The following is a 15860-nucleotide window of genomic DNA, read 5'->3' on the forward strand; positions in this document are numbered from 1 at the left end:
CCAAGACCTTGAGTAACTGCAGGAAAAACAAGGATGACACAAGTCATTTGAGAAGAGAATAGCGATTGGTAAAAGTTTCACGTAATGTTGAATCTCACATGGTTTATTTCATTTTGTCAACTGTTTACAGTATCAGCCCATCTCATGAAAAAAAAGAAAAGAAAGTAATTTCATTTTCAGAAATTAATTCAAAATATTGGTCACACTCTGACTTTTATTGTGTTTCATATCTCATCTAACTTGACACCAAAACTAAACACCGAACATTATTTTGCACATGTTGTCTGCCATCTCCAAAAAATTGTATGTTTAGTGCTACAGCAAAAGATTTGAGAAATCTACCCCCATCTTTGTCAAATCAACTGTCCGTAGTTACATCTGGTCTCAGTTAACAAAGTCATGAATGCAATTATATAACCATTAGTTTATGGTGTGTTCAAGACCAAAATAGATTCCTTGTGGGAAATGTAACTATGTGAAAGGAAATGTATTAAGCGTACCTGGAACGTCGATGTTGGCCCGCCATCTGTGCTTGTTGCTACGAGTGTAAAACTCCACATATCCTCCTAAAGGGTTTGTGTAGACTGAGAAGCCATTGGAGATAACTTTTCCTCCAGAAGCGACAGCAAAGCGGGAGGCTGACTCGTGGTTTTTCCAAAAAAAGGAGAAGGTAATGCCTAGGGGATGATGAAAACCCAGCAGCCGTCAGTACAGGAACTGAACAGTTTTACAAGCTAAACGATAACTTGTTCAATTATAGATTAATTGCAGTGCACTCACCCTCAGGACCACATAAATTAGGGTCACTAATGCACGTGTTCTGGTAGTTTCCAAAGTGAAGAAAGGTGCCACCGTTATCTCCATTCAGAAAGATGCCCTTGTTGACCATTCCTTCAACAATGTCTGGGAAAAGCACAATTTAGAGGAAAAATTTCATTTAAAAACAGGAAGGTGTTGTAACCGTTTAAGTGACTTTATAGTCATCTAACCACACGCTGTTTTGCATGATGAACATAAAGATTTTGCAGCTTTACTTGCATCTCATGTCAGAAGCCAGTCAATAAGTCTCCTACTTGACTTCAGGTTTATTTAATGTTAAAGAACAATCCCTTATCATCAACATACCAAGAAGTCCTCATTTCAGTCTGCAAGAACCGAAGACTGAATGGGGAGAAAAGTGTGGAGGGCTCAGCTCAACCGTGTGGCAATACAGAGGGAACAACAGAAGGCAGTGGGTGATGCACAAATGATTTTCAGTGAGAGGAAAAGTGATGGATCCTCACCTAGTATTGCAGAAATGTTAGTGTAGGCAGAGTCATTGTACACATAGGAAGAATTATGGGAAGAAGGGAGCACAGTGTGGTTGTGGATTCTGATAGCTGGACAAAAACAACAGAGACAAAAAAAAAGTGATTCACACCAATACGGACAAAAAAACAGAAGACAGAACAGTGAAAGGAAAGCAATGGGAGGGACGTGATGCACAGGTATGAGACAGAGTGATGGTGACCAGCGTGCGAGGTGGCAGTGGTCAAAGAAAACTCAGTGTGACTTCACACATCATGCCCAAGTCTATACCCGATCCCTCTTTAACTTTAATCTTTCACTGAATGAGGAATCTACAACACTGCTGCAAATGATATTTAATTAAAAATTAGGCAAATGTCATCTCCAAACTATAGATTTTTGTAAACGATGTACTGCAGCATTTTTAAATCCTATTTTTTTTTAATTGACTGTAATTTCACTCATAAATCTGGCATTAAAATTAAAATCATATAGCTTTGGCTGGAAGATGGGTGGTAAAAATACATTTAAATCGAACAGGTGTTTTCATATTCACATACTTATGTTGCTTCCGTTAATATAACCTGATCTGTTTCCATTATGATCCCACAGTTCATGGATTCCTTCCACTGCATCCAGCGGCCAGTAATGCGAGGCCGTGTCCAATACCTCCAGGCCTGGATGGACAAGTCAAGCATAAACAGGCATCCAGAAAGGGCTTTTCATCCAATCAAGCACTGCCTCATTAATCAGAATTTATTTTCCCAGAACTACATTTTGGGTTTGGGGTGGATTAAAAAGACAGTGATGATAATAATGATGCAAACAACTGGAAAAAAGTTGTTTATGAAGCAGACTATTTTGATTAAGCAGAAGAAGTAAACAAAGCAATAACATCCTCTGGCATGGAAATTAGCAGATGGTAAAACAGGATCTTACAAATTATTTCTTTCTTTCTTTTTTCATTTTTAATCTAGCAACTGGAAACACAGGAAAATTGTCAGTCCAGAAATTTCTTACTACCTGGATGCTTCTGAGCTTGCGCCACTTGAGCATAAACCTGTTAAGAAATTAAAAATAACTTATAAAGTCTGCAGTGCACAGTTCGTTCTGCTACATGGGAGGAATTGCTAGGCATTTTCATCATGATGTGCCTTTTTTAAGTTTACCTTAATAAAGGAGACAAAAGCTGTAAAAATGCGAATCCGCAAACAAAATGCCATAGTCTCTGCAAAATATAACATTAAATCTCTGAAACAACTTAATTCCACGGGTGAAGATGAATCCAATAAGCACCGCTCATTGTACCAATAGAATAAAAATAAAACTTCGGATCAGTCCATTTGTCCAAGGTTAGAAATACCCAAAGAAAATAAATAGAAGCACTGACTCAATAAAGCATTCAATTTAGAGTTGTGGCATGAGGCCGAAAAACTTCAGAAGTTGTCCTTTCATGATAAAAACTGAAGCCCAACTCCAGAAAATTGTAATCCTTAATATTTATCCGAAAATTTAAAAAGCCGTTTTCTTAGAATTTATCTGCCTGCATCTGGGAGCCTCAAGGAGTACAGGAGCTCCGCTGAGCTGTGCTGGGCTGCTGCTGGACTGAACGTGGGAATTGCAAAACGTGAAGTCATTTTCTTTGGATCTTCTAAGAAGGGGCGGTAAAGTTTGTGCGTAAAAGGCGTTACTTGTGCGTAATTGGAGATTGCACGGGGAGTGAGATCAGGGTGTGCACCGTGTGATCCACAGATGCACATCTGAGTTTGTATTCAAAATATTTGTAAATAGCATACGATTTTAAAGACGTTTCGAGCAAGCTTCTTCCGACAACTGGTGGAGAGTCGCGTTGTCTAGCTTTTTTCTTTCTTTTCAAGCTCTGAAGACTACAATAACCTGGATGACTGAGTAGCTACACAAACAGCATGCAAAACCTTTCTAGGAATAATAGGAATACGCTGAGTGCTATCTGCGAAGTTGCACAGATATGCCTAGATATGTGGGAAAGGAGCAGAAACCCCTTTTAAAAACAAATTGAGTTACAGTTAAACAACACATACACACACACACACACACACACACACACACACTAAAGTATGAAAGTTCTGTAAATAAGATCAGTATTAAAGAAGAACTCAAAGCACTCCAAGTGGAAACATAAAACAAGACCTATGTTGTTGTCAGATGAGAAGTGGGCCCTTGTTTGACTTTTGGCTCGGTAATTTCGGTTTGTGAAATGCGTAATGAGAGTTGGGCATTTAGAGTTTGGATGACATCCACATATGGGGAAGTCATCAGGAGTCCCGTCGAAGGCTCCAAAAGTCGATTTACGCGGGTAAACAGCGCCACTGTGTGGCCAGGTGAATAATAGCTTAGCGGCCATCCAGCAGCGCTTATATATTATTTATAAAAAACCTTTTCATGTAACCGCAAACTGTTCTTGCTGTCTAAAAAAAATTAAATAAAGAAAACAAATTGATATTAAAAAAATCGATTTACAATAAACTCAGAAATGCCACAAAAGATTAAAGTCTGACAATGGTACCTCAAATAGTTTCAGATTTGTGTAATAGTTCTACCAAGTTCAGCCCTTTTGAAATATGATTGCAGCCATTTAGTTTATTTATCATAAAGTTCAAATGCGATTAAGGGAGGACCAGATTCTCCATCAACGTCATCTGAGAGAGAGAGAGACCTCACAGAGAGGGACAGAGAGAGAGAGAGAGAGAGGCGTATCCCGGGGAGAGGGATATTACTGTGGATCTATTACGGATCCGATGCACTTGTTGAGCGGGGAATATCGGCAGAGTTGAAACAGGAACAGCCCCTTCTGGGTTTATTTCTGAGTTGTGTCTTGGACCCAGTTTTGATCAAACAAAGCTCGACCTGTGGCACTGACTTCCTATTTCTGCGACTGTCATCTCACAACCTCGTGGGCCTGGATCTCAGAGATTAAACTAAATCTATTTTTATTAGCCACCTGGACCCGACTGCGCGGCAATGTTCCTCTCCACATGGAGATGTACAGGATAGAGCCAGCATATGCTTTACAACTAGCTGAGCGGGAGACGAGCTGACCGGTGTGATGAAGGATCGACTGGCTGAACTGACCGCTGTAAGTGTTTTTGTTTTAGCTTCAACTTCGTGGATCGTGACATGAAATAGCCTGGCGGCATTAAAAAAAAAAGGTCACTCAAACACATTTTCATCCTCGTAGGCCGCTTCACAAACAGAAGAGGATGTTGCAGTTACAGTTAACCAAGATGGATTCATGGATAGCTTTTTCAGAAGGGTGTGTACTACTGTGACTTCCAGAATGTGTATTAAGACTAAAAGCAATAATAATTGAGGACACTGATGGATTCTTTGCTTATTTATCGGCTGGTGTAGGTGGAAGAAGTCAGAGGAGTCATCGATAAGATCTCCATACAAGTGGAAGAAGTGAGGAAGATCCACAGCATGATCCTGTCGGCACCCAACACAGATGACAGTAAGTGTGGGTCGTTTAGGATGTTAACATCCTTTAGGTTTTTTTTATTGCTTTATTTTTAGAAATGCATGGATGGAAGTAGTCTTTTTGGGCACAGAGTCAACGTGCTTCAGATGTCTTCCTTCCTTAGTTGCGATGAATGGCCGGCAGACCGGAAACCTGTGAAGGAAGTAGCACTCAAATTTGCATCAAACCTGACAAACTACTGTGAGATTCAGGACTTAATCAGGGATTTAACCCTCCTGCCATCCTTTAAAAAACTCACACCCATCACCCTAGGGACCATTCTCAGCCACGCCATAAAAAGACCATATATCCATATTTTATTCCACTTTAAATTAGCCAACCTTGTAAAACTACTTCTCCCTGAAATATTCATGTAAAGTTTTAATTATATTTTCGTTGTTTTAACCCTTCAAATCCCAGTGTTATTACATGAGCGCCCTGTGTTATAAGCCCCAAAAACCAAAAAACGAAACTAAATATTTCCACAAAAAACCAGTTGAAGTAATATGTGATTGTCATTATAAGTAGGCCTTTAGATGGACCAAAGATTGGCACCAACATACATTTTGACCTGCCATTATTTTTTTTGCATTTTTTTTGCAATTTAAAAATTAAAACTTCAAGGCCCTGAGTCTTCATTGACATCCAAGAAAAGAAGAAAAAATAAAATCATATGATGATAATTTGGGGTTGAAAAATAGCGTTTATAATGGAAGTCAATGGGCAGAAAATGGTCCCCAGGGTGATGGGTGTGGGGATTTCTGCTGCTCAGCCATTTTAGGCTGATTTAAGGAATTCACACTGGAATATTAACATTGACAGGTAAAAACTATCCTGTGGCAAATTTGGTTATATTCCACTGAACACAGTGGAAATGGCAGCCATTTAACACATAGCAGTGGCACAAAAAGGTCCCAAGAAGGCAGGAAGGTTAAACATGCTGTTTTACTAAAAAAAGAATTTCTACAAATTCCAAATGGTTTTAAATTATGACTGATCCTTTAATTAGATCCGAATCAGTGTCTAGCCTTCTTTACTGTGTGAGTGGAAAATCTGGTCACAGGATAACTCAGTTTACTTTGCCATGGAATCAGTTAATGTAGTTCATAACAGTGTCCATGACGTGGAAATTGTCCTTTATTTTGTAACCTCTCCATTATTGCCTCGGGGTCGTTGCCAAGTGACCAGCTGAAATCAGAGCAGATCAAATATTTGGATTACCTGGATGACGACTTTTCTTCTAAACAAACTCAAATCTAACACATCTCCTGTTTGTGTGCGAAGGGACAAAGGATCAGCTGGCTGCACTCACCAATGATATCAAAGGGAATGCCAATGTGGTGCGAACCAAACTAAAATGTGAGTTCAGCTGTCGTCCACATTTCTTTCATGTGTTTCAAATTGTGTAACAATGTCATTTTTACTTTTTTTTTTCACAGCCATTGAGCTGAGCATGCCCAAAGACGATGCTGCTAACAGGGCCTCCGTAGACTTCAGGATCCAGAAAACACAGGTCACGATCTCCTCACACACGCACACTTATCACATACCTGATCACACGACGACCCAAGCACTACTCTGTCAGCTGTATGCAGAACTTCATACAGATAAAAGCTGTTTTGTTTTTATTATAAATAAATCCAGACAAAATAACTTCTGACTATCCAGCTCTCAGCTTTACTTCTGTATTTTGTTGATGGTATATTTCTCTAGTTTAAGAGCAAAAACTGTATCATAACCTTCCAACACTTCCAACGTGTACTTTGTATCTTGTACTTCTGAATTATAAGGTATTAAGTCTTAAAACTTTGCAGGGTGACATGATGGTCCAGCTGTTAACCGTGTTGCCTCACAGCAAGAGAGAGCTGGATTTAAATCCGGTCTGGGTACTCTGGCCTCCCACAGTCCAAAGAAATGCACTGGGTTAGATGGACTGTTTCTAAATGGGCTGCAGGTGTGAACATAAGGGTGAATGGTTTTCACTATATGTGTTACCTCTGTGGCAGATTACTCTGCCGCTCCCCTTAAAACAGCTGGGATAGGCAACCCTGAGCTGGATAAGCAGAAGTCTGGAAAGCCTGCAGCACATTATCACTTTGTGTCCCTGTGTTTTGACTTGTCCTCAGCACACTGTGCTCTCCAGGAAGTTTGTGGAGGTCATGACCCAGTACAACGAGACTCAAGTGTCCTTTAGGGAAAGAAGCAAAGGAAGAATCCAGAGACAGCTGGAGATAAGTGAGTGACAAATAATTGTACTCCTGTATCTGAATAAGCCCAGGAATAATGGGCTACATTAACTACCAATGGAAGACCATACAGGACTTGAAATTAATTACACTTTCAATTCTTTTGACAAATTTAAAAAAGTAGTGCTAAAAGGGCGACAAAAGAAGTAAAACCCTCAAGCTGTGTTAGGGCAGGATCCAGGAAACAGACCGCACCAGCTTCCTCTCTGCTTCTCTGGACACCAGCCTTAGTGCTGATAAACAGAGAAGAGCAATAGTATAGGGTTTCTGCAACGCCCAGACAATAAATTTCCAGTGTTTTGGAAAGAAATGTACTAAAAATGGTTCCCGTATTAGCAACATATAACGTAGTCTCATTAACAAATATTCTATATCAGATAGAAATGATTGTTTAGGTACAATAAGATTCATATTTGTTATAACTCCAGATTTGTAATTTGCTTTCTGCTTATTGTGTTAAGTCCTCGCTGTTCAGTATCCCTGTAACAAACAGGCAGATCCATTGTATTAAGTATATGTGAGTAACAATAGTGAAAAGCAAAAAATAAAAAAGGGTTGACTCCCAGAGCCAGTCCCTGCGGCCGGCATTAATGAGAGGCTCTAGTTCTGCAGACGGGCGAGCCTGATACTGGAGACGCCTCTCTGTGTTTGCGTTGCCCGGGATACGAGCAGAGCACTCAGCGGCCTGTGCAACAGTAGTTCACCTGTCTTTGACCAGACTCAGTTTGTGCTGTCGCCAAACACCAATAACTGACACCGTTCACAAGTAAAAGCCTTGATGTGTAGCGATGAGCTGAGCGCGTGGTGTGTTTTGCTTTGAGTGTCTCTCTGAGGAACAGCCACCGATAAAGGTGTGCGATATACAGTAAGCACCTGCACAGCGGTCTCTCTCTCTCCAGGGAGAGTACTTTACAACAGGAGGCATGGTTGCTGTAAAAGAAAGCCCTCTGTTTGTAGAGATTGTTTCAGGAGCTTTGGGGGGGGTGGGGTTTGTAGATTTCGGTACCTCTTATGCAACCCTTTGGCATGAATCCACTGACAGCTGCAGCAGGCAGAGATGGGGCAAAAGAAATAAAATATATTCAGAGGGATTCTTCCTCAGTTCCATAATGACATCAAATGAAGGCATATTACTTTCATGGGTGGGAGCAAATACACATGGTCCAAAACAGTCACTTTTGTTAGGAGTGCCAAAACTTATGAATCAAATAAAACTGCCAGACAATTTTGAATTCTTTGTTTATTTGTTTAATTCTAGCTGGAAGAGTGACCACCAATGAAGAACTAGAAGACATGTTAGAAAGTGGAAATCCATCCATCTTCACCTCTGATGTACGGTTTCTCCAGCATTAATGTGCTTGCTTGGTAAAATGCCACGACTGCCATCTAGTGGCTGATGAGTAAATCTTTTTTGCAGTTGGGGTTGTGTGCCGATGGGGTGATTTTGGATGGATTTTTGAAGGTATTAAATCTTTCTCCCTCAGATCATTTCTGATTCCCAAATCACACGGCAAGTCGTGAACGAGATAGAGTCACGACACCAGGACATCATGCGCTTGGAGACGAGCATCAGGGAGCTCCATGCGATGTTCATGGACATGGCAATGCTGGTAGAAACTCAGGTAAGAGCCTCATCTGAGTGGAAACTTTCACAAGCAGATCTGTTGATTTTTCTTTTAAAACTTGTTTCTAATATTGTCTACTAGGTATATTAGAATGGAGCTCATAGCACAAATACCAGTATCAAATCAGAGGTGTAAAACATAAGGCTTGTGGCCACTAAGACTTGTCCAGCAAGGAGGTGTACCCCCCCAAACTGTCATTCACTATTTACAAAATTAAAGGACATAAAGTTCCTGTTTTTCCACTACTATAGAAATTACTGCTTAAGATCAAAGTGGCCTGTATGTGATCCAGGATGTGAAATAGGTTTGACATCCCGGCCATAAATAAAAGCATCTGCATTCATTTACAGGGGGATATGGTTAACAACATTGAGAAGAACGTCTCTAATGCAGCTGAATACATTTGTCGTGCAAAGGAAGAGACCAAAAAAGCAGTCAGGTACCAGAAGAAATCCCGGAGGGTATGTGCTCCTTTCTGGTTCTTTCTTGATGCAATTTAAAAAATATAAATCTTTGTAAAGGTAAATTTGATATAAGATCGTGGTCTAAGCAGCATTTCTTTTCATTCATGAACTTTAAATAACACCGTCTTCCTCTTCACTTGCCAGAAATACATTATTCTTGCCTTTGCTCTGTTGATCCTGCTTGCTGTTATTGCACTAATTGTCGGCCTGTCTGTCGGACTAACCAAACCCCCTGCATGAGACCTGCTGTGAGGTAACAACACTTCCACACCCACAACTTCCTTTTCTTGAGCCAAACATCCATCTCTTAATTTATGAATCTATTTTATATATTATGTTCATCTGCCGAATGCTTCACTGGATCTGCGGTTTCTCATATGCAGCCAGTTCCTCTGACTACTCCTTTCTCCTGTTTTGACAGAAGCTTCTCTACCTTGCCATGTGTGGAGGTTTCATACTTTTACTCATCATAATAGTCGGAGTCTTTGAGTAATGAATTCCATCGTGTGCAGTTCCACAGCAGTCAGAAGTGATGAAACTTTTACAAACTTCATAATAGGACTGTCAGCCTCTACCCAGCAGGACGGATGTCTTGAGCAGAACTTTTCCCCCATTATTGTTATTATTTTTAAAAAAAACAATGACTCCTGATAACAACCAACTGACAGCTGATATTTGGAATTGATACATTTTTACGGTAAAAGAAAGTTTTAATGTTTACATCACTTCACTACATATGAAAAAAGCAGATCTGGCATATTTACATGATGGACACAAGTGTTGGTGTTAATTAATACCTTTTCTTAATTAAAAGAAAAAATAATCAAAGCCTAAAGCTTAGCAGCAGATGTGTATATAGATATAGATCTGTTTGTCTCATCTTCCCAGTACCCCTGCTATTCTTCAATGTTTTTTTATTTTATTTTAATTTTTCGCTTTTTTAGCAATTTAATCACTCACTAAAGACAACATCTTAAAGTATTAATTGTTACTGTTTTATGGCAGTTAGGGCGTGTCTGTCCAATTAGAAGCATGAATTCCTTCTCGTGGTCAGCAGAGTCCAGTGCAACAGATCTTGGTGGGGAAAATATTCCTCGGCTCCTTAACACTTTCCTTTGGAGTTAATGGCCTCAGTTGCCAGTTTCATGCCTTAGTGAAAACATGGTGCTTATATTTGATGATAAAGAGACAAAATATATTTTTAAAATTTAAGTTGGGATAAAATGTAAAAATAAAAGCAGAATGTAATTATTCAAAAGCAAATCCTCATATTTCATTACTATAGAACACAGAAAACATATCAAATGTTTAAGCTGAAAAAAATTTATGAAACAATAAAGCATTCTTTATTCTGAAATTGTTCCATAATTGGTCTTGCAAATTGGTGAGCCTGAAATTACTCTGAAATTTGTTCCTATTTTTGATGAGTTTTAAGGATGAAGACTGAATTCAATAAAACTGGAATAGAGGTGGGCATACTTGTCATAACAGAAGTAGGTTGTAAGATTGTGGGATGTACCACTTCAAGGATATCTGCTATTCTACCTTCAAAACACAGCTCATCTAGCTACTGGTCAGCTCCAGTCTGTGTGTACTTTACTGTGCCAGAATAGCCTTTAGTTTTGATTGTTTGTTATATGCATGTAACTAATCGGATGTGATTGGGACATTGCTCTAGGTCACAGAGTAGTGGTCCAGCAGTAGTCTGTTTTGTGTGGTTCTAAAGTTTCAAGGTTTATATTTTCACTGCAAAAATATATCAATTCTTCTTAACTGTAAAACATCATAATTGCTATCAGCCCTGAACAAAGACGCAACAGTCAACACACAGAACCAGTTACAATAGACACAACAACATCGGCCTCTGTGTTATGCTGAAGTAGAGCACGTCTGTTCAATACAGCAGATTACTGTTGTTCTATATTGCTGTTAAATAGATTTTTTTGTGCTGACGAAACAGTTTGACATTTTGGGAAATGATTTGGGTGCTTGTTGAGGGTTCGATTAAAGGATTAAGTATAACTTGCATGTTTAAAGTAATAAACATGCCATAGACACTTTTTTTTTAACCCAGGCTAGGATAGCTGCTGGCTGCTGCTTCACATTAAACACAGACACGAGAGCATATCATTCTTTTATCATAATTTAATAAAGCTACAACAACTGCCCAGACAGTGGTGCACTGGTTAGCACTGTTGCCTTGCAGAAAGAAGGTCCTGGGTTCAGGTCTACCAGCTAGCTGGGGCCTTTCTGTGTGGAGTTCACATGTTATCTCTAGGTACTCCCACAGACACACGTGGGGTTTGTTTAACTGACTGTAGATGAATGGCTGTCTCTCTCCAAGTGCTAGTTTGGCACCATGTCCCAGCTGTGTACCCTGAATTGGGTAAGCTGATGCATGTCACAATTTTATCAAACTGCTGCTTTAGTGTCAAAACATGTGACCAGCTCACTTCTCTGTAAACTGACGGCATACTTTGTGTTTACATGTTCAAGTATGTGCTTTATCCTTTTCACCTGTTGTGTATATATAATGTTATTTGTGTGATGTGAATGTTAAACTACTACAGCTCAGGAGACCTTTAGGAATTTCATGTAGTAACATAGAATCCACTGTTATACTGTAAATGTGCCTTCTTGACATTTTAATATGAAACCTTAACCTTAAGTGCATTTGTCACAGCTACTGAGTGTGATGACTGAAATACTGCTGTGAAAAGAGTCATGCAGTAATGTAAGACTCTTGGAAGAATATTTCAGGAACACACATTTTTATTTTGATACCTTTTTGTTTTTTGCTTGATTTTTGTATTTTATACTGAAAAAACAGATATTAACTAATGCAATAAATAAAAAATCCAGAATGAAAAGTCCTGTCCTTGTTTATTTTCTTAAAAACTTCTTAGTTAAATATACAGGGGCTATCCAGATATTTAAAATAATAAATAAATAAAATCTCTGACTATTCAAGACAAAATTAGGGGTATTTTGCCTGCTCTAATAACACTTCAAACATTTGGAGGTTCAGTTTGTTTAAAAGAAGCGGAAAGAAACAGAGGCTGCTGTTTACTTCTGGCCTAATGAATGCTTTGCACAAAGCACTTGTCTTCTGTGTAATCAACCAAACAAGATTAGTTAGGAAAGTGGAAGTGAGTCCCTGGAGGGCAAGGTCTTTTTTCCCTTTCCTCTCTTTTTCTCTCCTTTGACTTAGATCAAAGGCTCTTTCAGAGGTGTACTTTGAATGAAATATCACAGAATGTCCTTAAATATGAGCTCTGGGACTCCCCCCCAAGTATTCATCCTACATGTCAAATCAGGGGACATTAAGAGCTGTGATTTAACTTGGTCACAGAAGTTGGTTCAGATGAGTAATTTCTGTGGCAATATGTCGATGTTAAAGCATGGTGAGTGATAACAAAGTGTATTTTGTGCATTGACTAATTATTTGGGTTAGTGCCTTTTCAAATTTTGAATAATAGTTTACTGTTAGTCATTAGTGGGAAATCTCCCACGTTCCACAGAATAGATTGAGAATTGTAAGCAGCCATCTGTCAGTTTGAAAGGGAAATTATACAAATATGAACATTTTGTGAACTATAAATAAGAGATATTTAAACTTCTCAGTGACTCACCACAGGTGGTGATCATCTTCCATCACTGGTCAGGAGTGCTAAAGAAATATATTAAACTGCCCTGTTACTGCAATTTTCTGTCAATAAAGGTAATACTCTGTTCTTACTCTGCTGTGGTCAGTGTTATTCACCAGCAGAGTTTGATCAAATATCGATAGCATTGATACCAGTCTTGGTATTGGTATCAGACTGATACTAGCGCGATAGGCTCGAAGTTCAAAAGTCTTGGTATCAGCAATACTGGCCCTGTATTTACTTGGTATCTGTACTAAATTTGCAGTATGGCACAGCAATACTTACAAGTCTCCTCAACTGTGCTAAATGTATTACTTTACACATAAAATAATTTATTTTAAGTGCTTGCATTACTTACATCATAGTCCCTACTGATCTGTAACGATGAGTAGCGATTGGCTGGAATAAGTATCCTCAACTACCAGACCAACTTTTCTTGACTTTGATGAAGGTGAAGCTTGAGGGGCGTGTTGAGATCAACATTTTGTAAGAGTGGATTATAAACAAGCCAGAATAATTCAGAGTTGTGTGATAGGTTGTATCAACTACCTATGTGAAGTGATGGTATGTGAGATAAAGTGGAGTTGTTAAATGGACAGTCAGTTTTGCTGAGAATACAGTTGAAATTCATTTAATTTCAGTGTTATTTATAGTGTTAGCTCACTAGCCACTGGATGTGATGAAAGTGCAGGGGGATTAAAGAAAACAACAGCAGTGAGGTTTGACCTCTGCCATGAGTGAAAGCTGGAAATATCAGTCAAAATAGAAATCAATATGCCAAATGGAGAACAACTTAGCTTAATGCTACTAGTCAAATGCAACAGGGCTGGAGCACTATTTCATTTTCTTTCACCAGCCTCCCTTGCTAGTAGTGCATGTAGCTTTGTGTTTGCTAATCTGCGTGGAGAGAAAGTACAGTGTTTGAAGTTCAAATGTCCCAGTTTTACACTGGGACCTGAAAGCAGCTCACATTTGTGGATCTGTGCGAGGTTGGCCCCGTTAAATTAGTCTCAAACTTGATCTGTTCGTATCGAGCGATTCGTTCGCACGTATAAGGTTTTGTGAGCAAGCGAGCGAGAGTTACGTGTAGTTTTAGACATTTGTACGCACAGAAATGTTTTCTAAAGGTAAAATTATCTGATTCGCGAGCTGACCTTAAAAAATGCGCGCAAACGACCAGTATTTCAGGTTTGGATGTACGTACACTTGTAAAATGGTTTCACGTGTGGTTTGATTGCTTTGCATTTGTCAGTCCTCAAAAGTTACAAATCATTGCACACATTTGTAAATATTAGGTTAGGGTCGTGGATCATATCGTACGCTTTTGCAACCTTTTTGAGTTTGGCTTAAGCAAGAGTGGCTAGAAGACTCCAGCTCTGTGGGTTGGTATGACGTCAAATTTAAGAAAGAGTGCGACATGATTCCCAAAGAGCAATCAGCTTGGCATGTCTCAGCACTGGATGCAGTGTGTTCTTAAAATATTTGAGGAAGCTGGACATGTGCAAGACAGAAACCTAAAGTAGCAAGGCTAAAAAGTTATCCACTGCAGCTGAGCAGTTTCTCTAATTCATGTCTTTAAGAAAGCGTTAAAAATGCAGGAAGAATTTGACACAGGACCTGAGCAATGCTTCTGACCCTTCAGTTGATTCATCTGCTGCTCAGTGAAGCCTCATCAGAAATGATCTCAGTGGAAGGGTTGCTGTCAAGAAGCCATTATTAAGGAAAAGAAACAGGGAGAAAAGTCAGAGGTAAGTACACAAGAACCAAAGTCAGTGGCAAGAGGTCTTATGGAGTAATTCATCCAAATTTTAGTTCAAATCATTAAACTGTACAGAGGAGATCAGGTGAGTGACAGTGAGTGTCTACAGCCACAGTGGAGGTGCTGTCATCAATTAGGGCTGTGTTTCAGCCAGTGGTGTTGGGGATGTGGTCAAAATTAATGGAATTATGGAGGTATAATAGTACCGTTAGATTTTAATCCACCATACAATATGCCCAAAATACTCTGCCAATGTGGTAAAAGCATACCTGGATAGACAAACACACAATTTAACACTATCAGCCATGGATTGGCCTCCCCAGAGCCTGCACTTCAATATTATTAAAGCAGTGTGGGATCATCTTGACAGAGGACAGAAAAAAAAGGCAGAAACACCCAAAGAAGAGCTTTGAATGTACTGCAAAACCTGCAAACTCTTCCTGAGGACTGTTTAATGTATTTAGAGAGTTTAGGCTGTGCTGAAGAATAAAGGTGTTCATGCCAAATACAGATTTTTAAACTCATTAGAATTATGTAAATTTTGTTTGTGTCTTATATATTGTATTTCCATGTATGTTTGCACATGTTTGAATAAATCACTGCATCTATTTCCCATTTTCCTGGAAAAAATAAAGAAATCAAAGGTGGCTCAAGTCTTTTGCACAGCACTGTCGTTTAGTATATTAGAGTCTAACTGGATCTGGAGCTGTCAGGGAAGGAGAAGTCCACAGCTAATAAGTCTACTCTGGGTCTGGAACACGCTGGTCTAGATGACACAGTGGAAACTGTGCAGTAACTCATGACCGTTAGACTTCAGGGTGTACTTAGTCTGGAGTCGCATTAAGGTTCACAGCTGCTGTAAATCACAATTTTAGTTTGAGAAAAGCATGAATTTTAAACTGTAGCCTAATGCAGCATACACTCTAAAATAAAATTGAGCTTAATATTTTTTTTATGATTTCCACAGTTAATATTTAAAGCCTTTAACACTTTCTATGTGCATATAATAAGAGGAAATGCATATAAATATATTGACTCGACTTTTCAATTACAGAGGTGTAGTTTTATGCATTTTGCATTTCCTGTGGCAGCTGTGTCATCTTTTCTGTCTGTGTGTACTAACAATAATCCAAATCCATTATTATGTAACTCTGTTGAATACAGATATTTATAATCTGAACATGCTGGAGATCATCATCCGTCGCTGCTGACCATGACAAGCACTTGGGGAAGCATGCAAACTGTTCTGTCATGGTAGGTTATTGCTTGTACCAAGCAAGAGATGAAATGTGACTGATGCAAGACTTTGCTTGACATCTATTTTTCCATTTGGCAG

The 15860-nt window shown here is 39.1% G+C and overlaps 2 protein-coding genes across 3 annotated transcripts in view; one reads left to right on the forward strand and one right to left on the reverse strand.

Annotated features, from left to right (window-relative positions):
• The window catches only part of adgrd1 (adhesion G protein-coupled receptor D1), a 38358-nt gene extending 35829 nt beyond the window's left edge, over positions 1–2529 (reverse strand). Inside the window, exons 1-5 of the mRNA XM_085367975.1 lie at positions 2457–2529; positions 2311–2347; positions 1848–1964; positions 781–903; positions 501–677 (exon numbers count right to left, since the gene is read on the reverse strand). Coding sequence (XP_085224101.1) covers positions 501–677; positions 781–903; positions 1848–1964; positions 2311–2347; positions 2457–2510 — 508 coding nt within the window. The 5' untranslated portion in view covers positions 2511–2529. The remainder of the gene's footprint in view (positions 1–500; positions 678–780; positions 904–1847; positions 1965–2310; positions 2348–2456) is intronic.
• A 1558-nt stretch (positions 2530–4087) lies between these two features.
• Positions 4088–9767, forward strand: stx2b (syntaxin 2b). Of its 2 annotated transcripts, XM_085367978.1 has the most exons (11): positions 4088–4402; positions 4505–4579; positions 4678–4777; positions 6068–6142; positions 6223–6296; positions 6910–7018; positions 8288–8361; positions 8514–8651; positions 9005–9115; positions 9263–9371; positions 9540–9599. In XM_085367978.1, the coding sequence occupies exons 1-10, from the start codon at positions 4373–4375 to the stop codon at positions 9356–9358; spliced, it is 882 nt and encodes a 293-aa protein (XP_085224104.1). In that variant the 5' UTR covers positions 4088–4372; the 3' UTR covers positions 9359–9371; positions 9540–9599. The 2 variants fall into 2 exon arrangements, with proteins under 2 accessions (XP_085224104.1, XP_085224102.1); XM_085367976.1 differs by lacking the exon at positions 9263–9371 and having other exon boundaries at positions 9540–9767.
• Positions 9768–15860: the final 6093 nt, after the last annotated feature.

The sequence above is a fragment of the Diplotaxodon limnothrissa genome, linkage group LG12 (assembly GCF_057381915.1).
Source record: "Diplotaxodon limnothrissa isolate DT_005_m linkage group LG12, D_limnothrissa_male_GT1.1, whole genome shotgun sequence".
NCBI lineage: Eukaryota > Metazoa > Chordata > Actinopteri > Cichliformes > Cichlidae > Diplotaxodon > Diplotaxodon limnothrissa.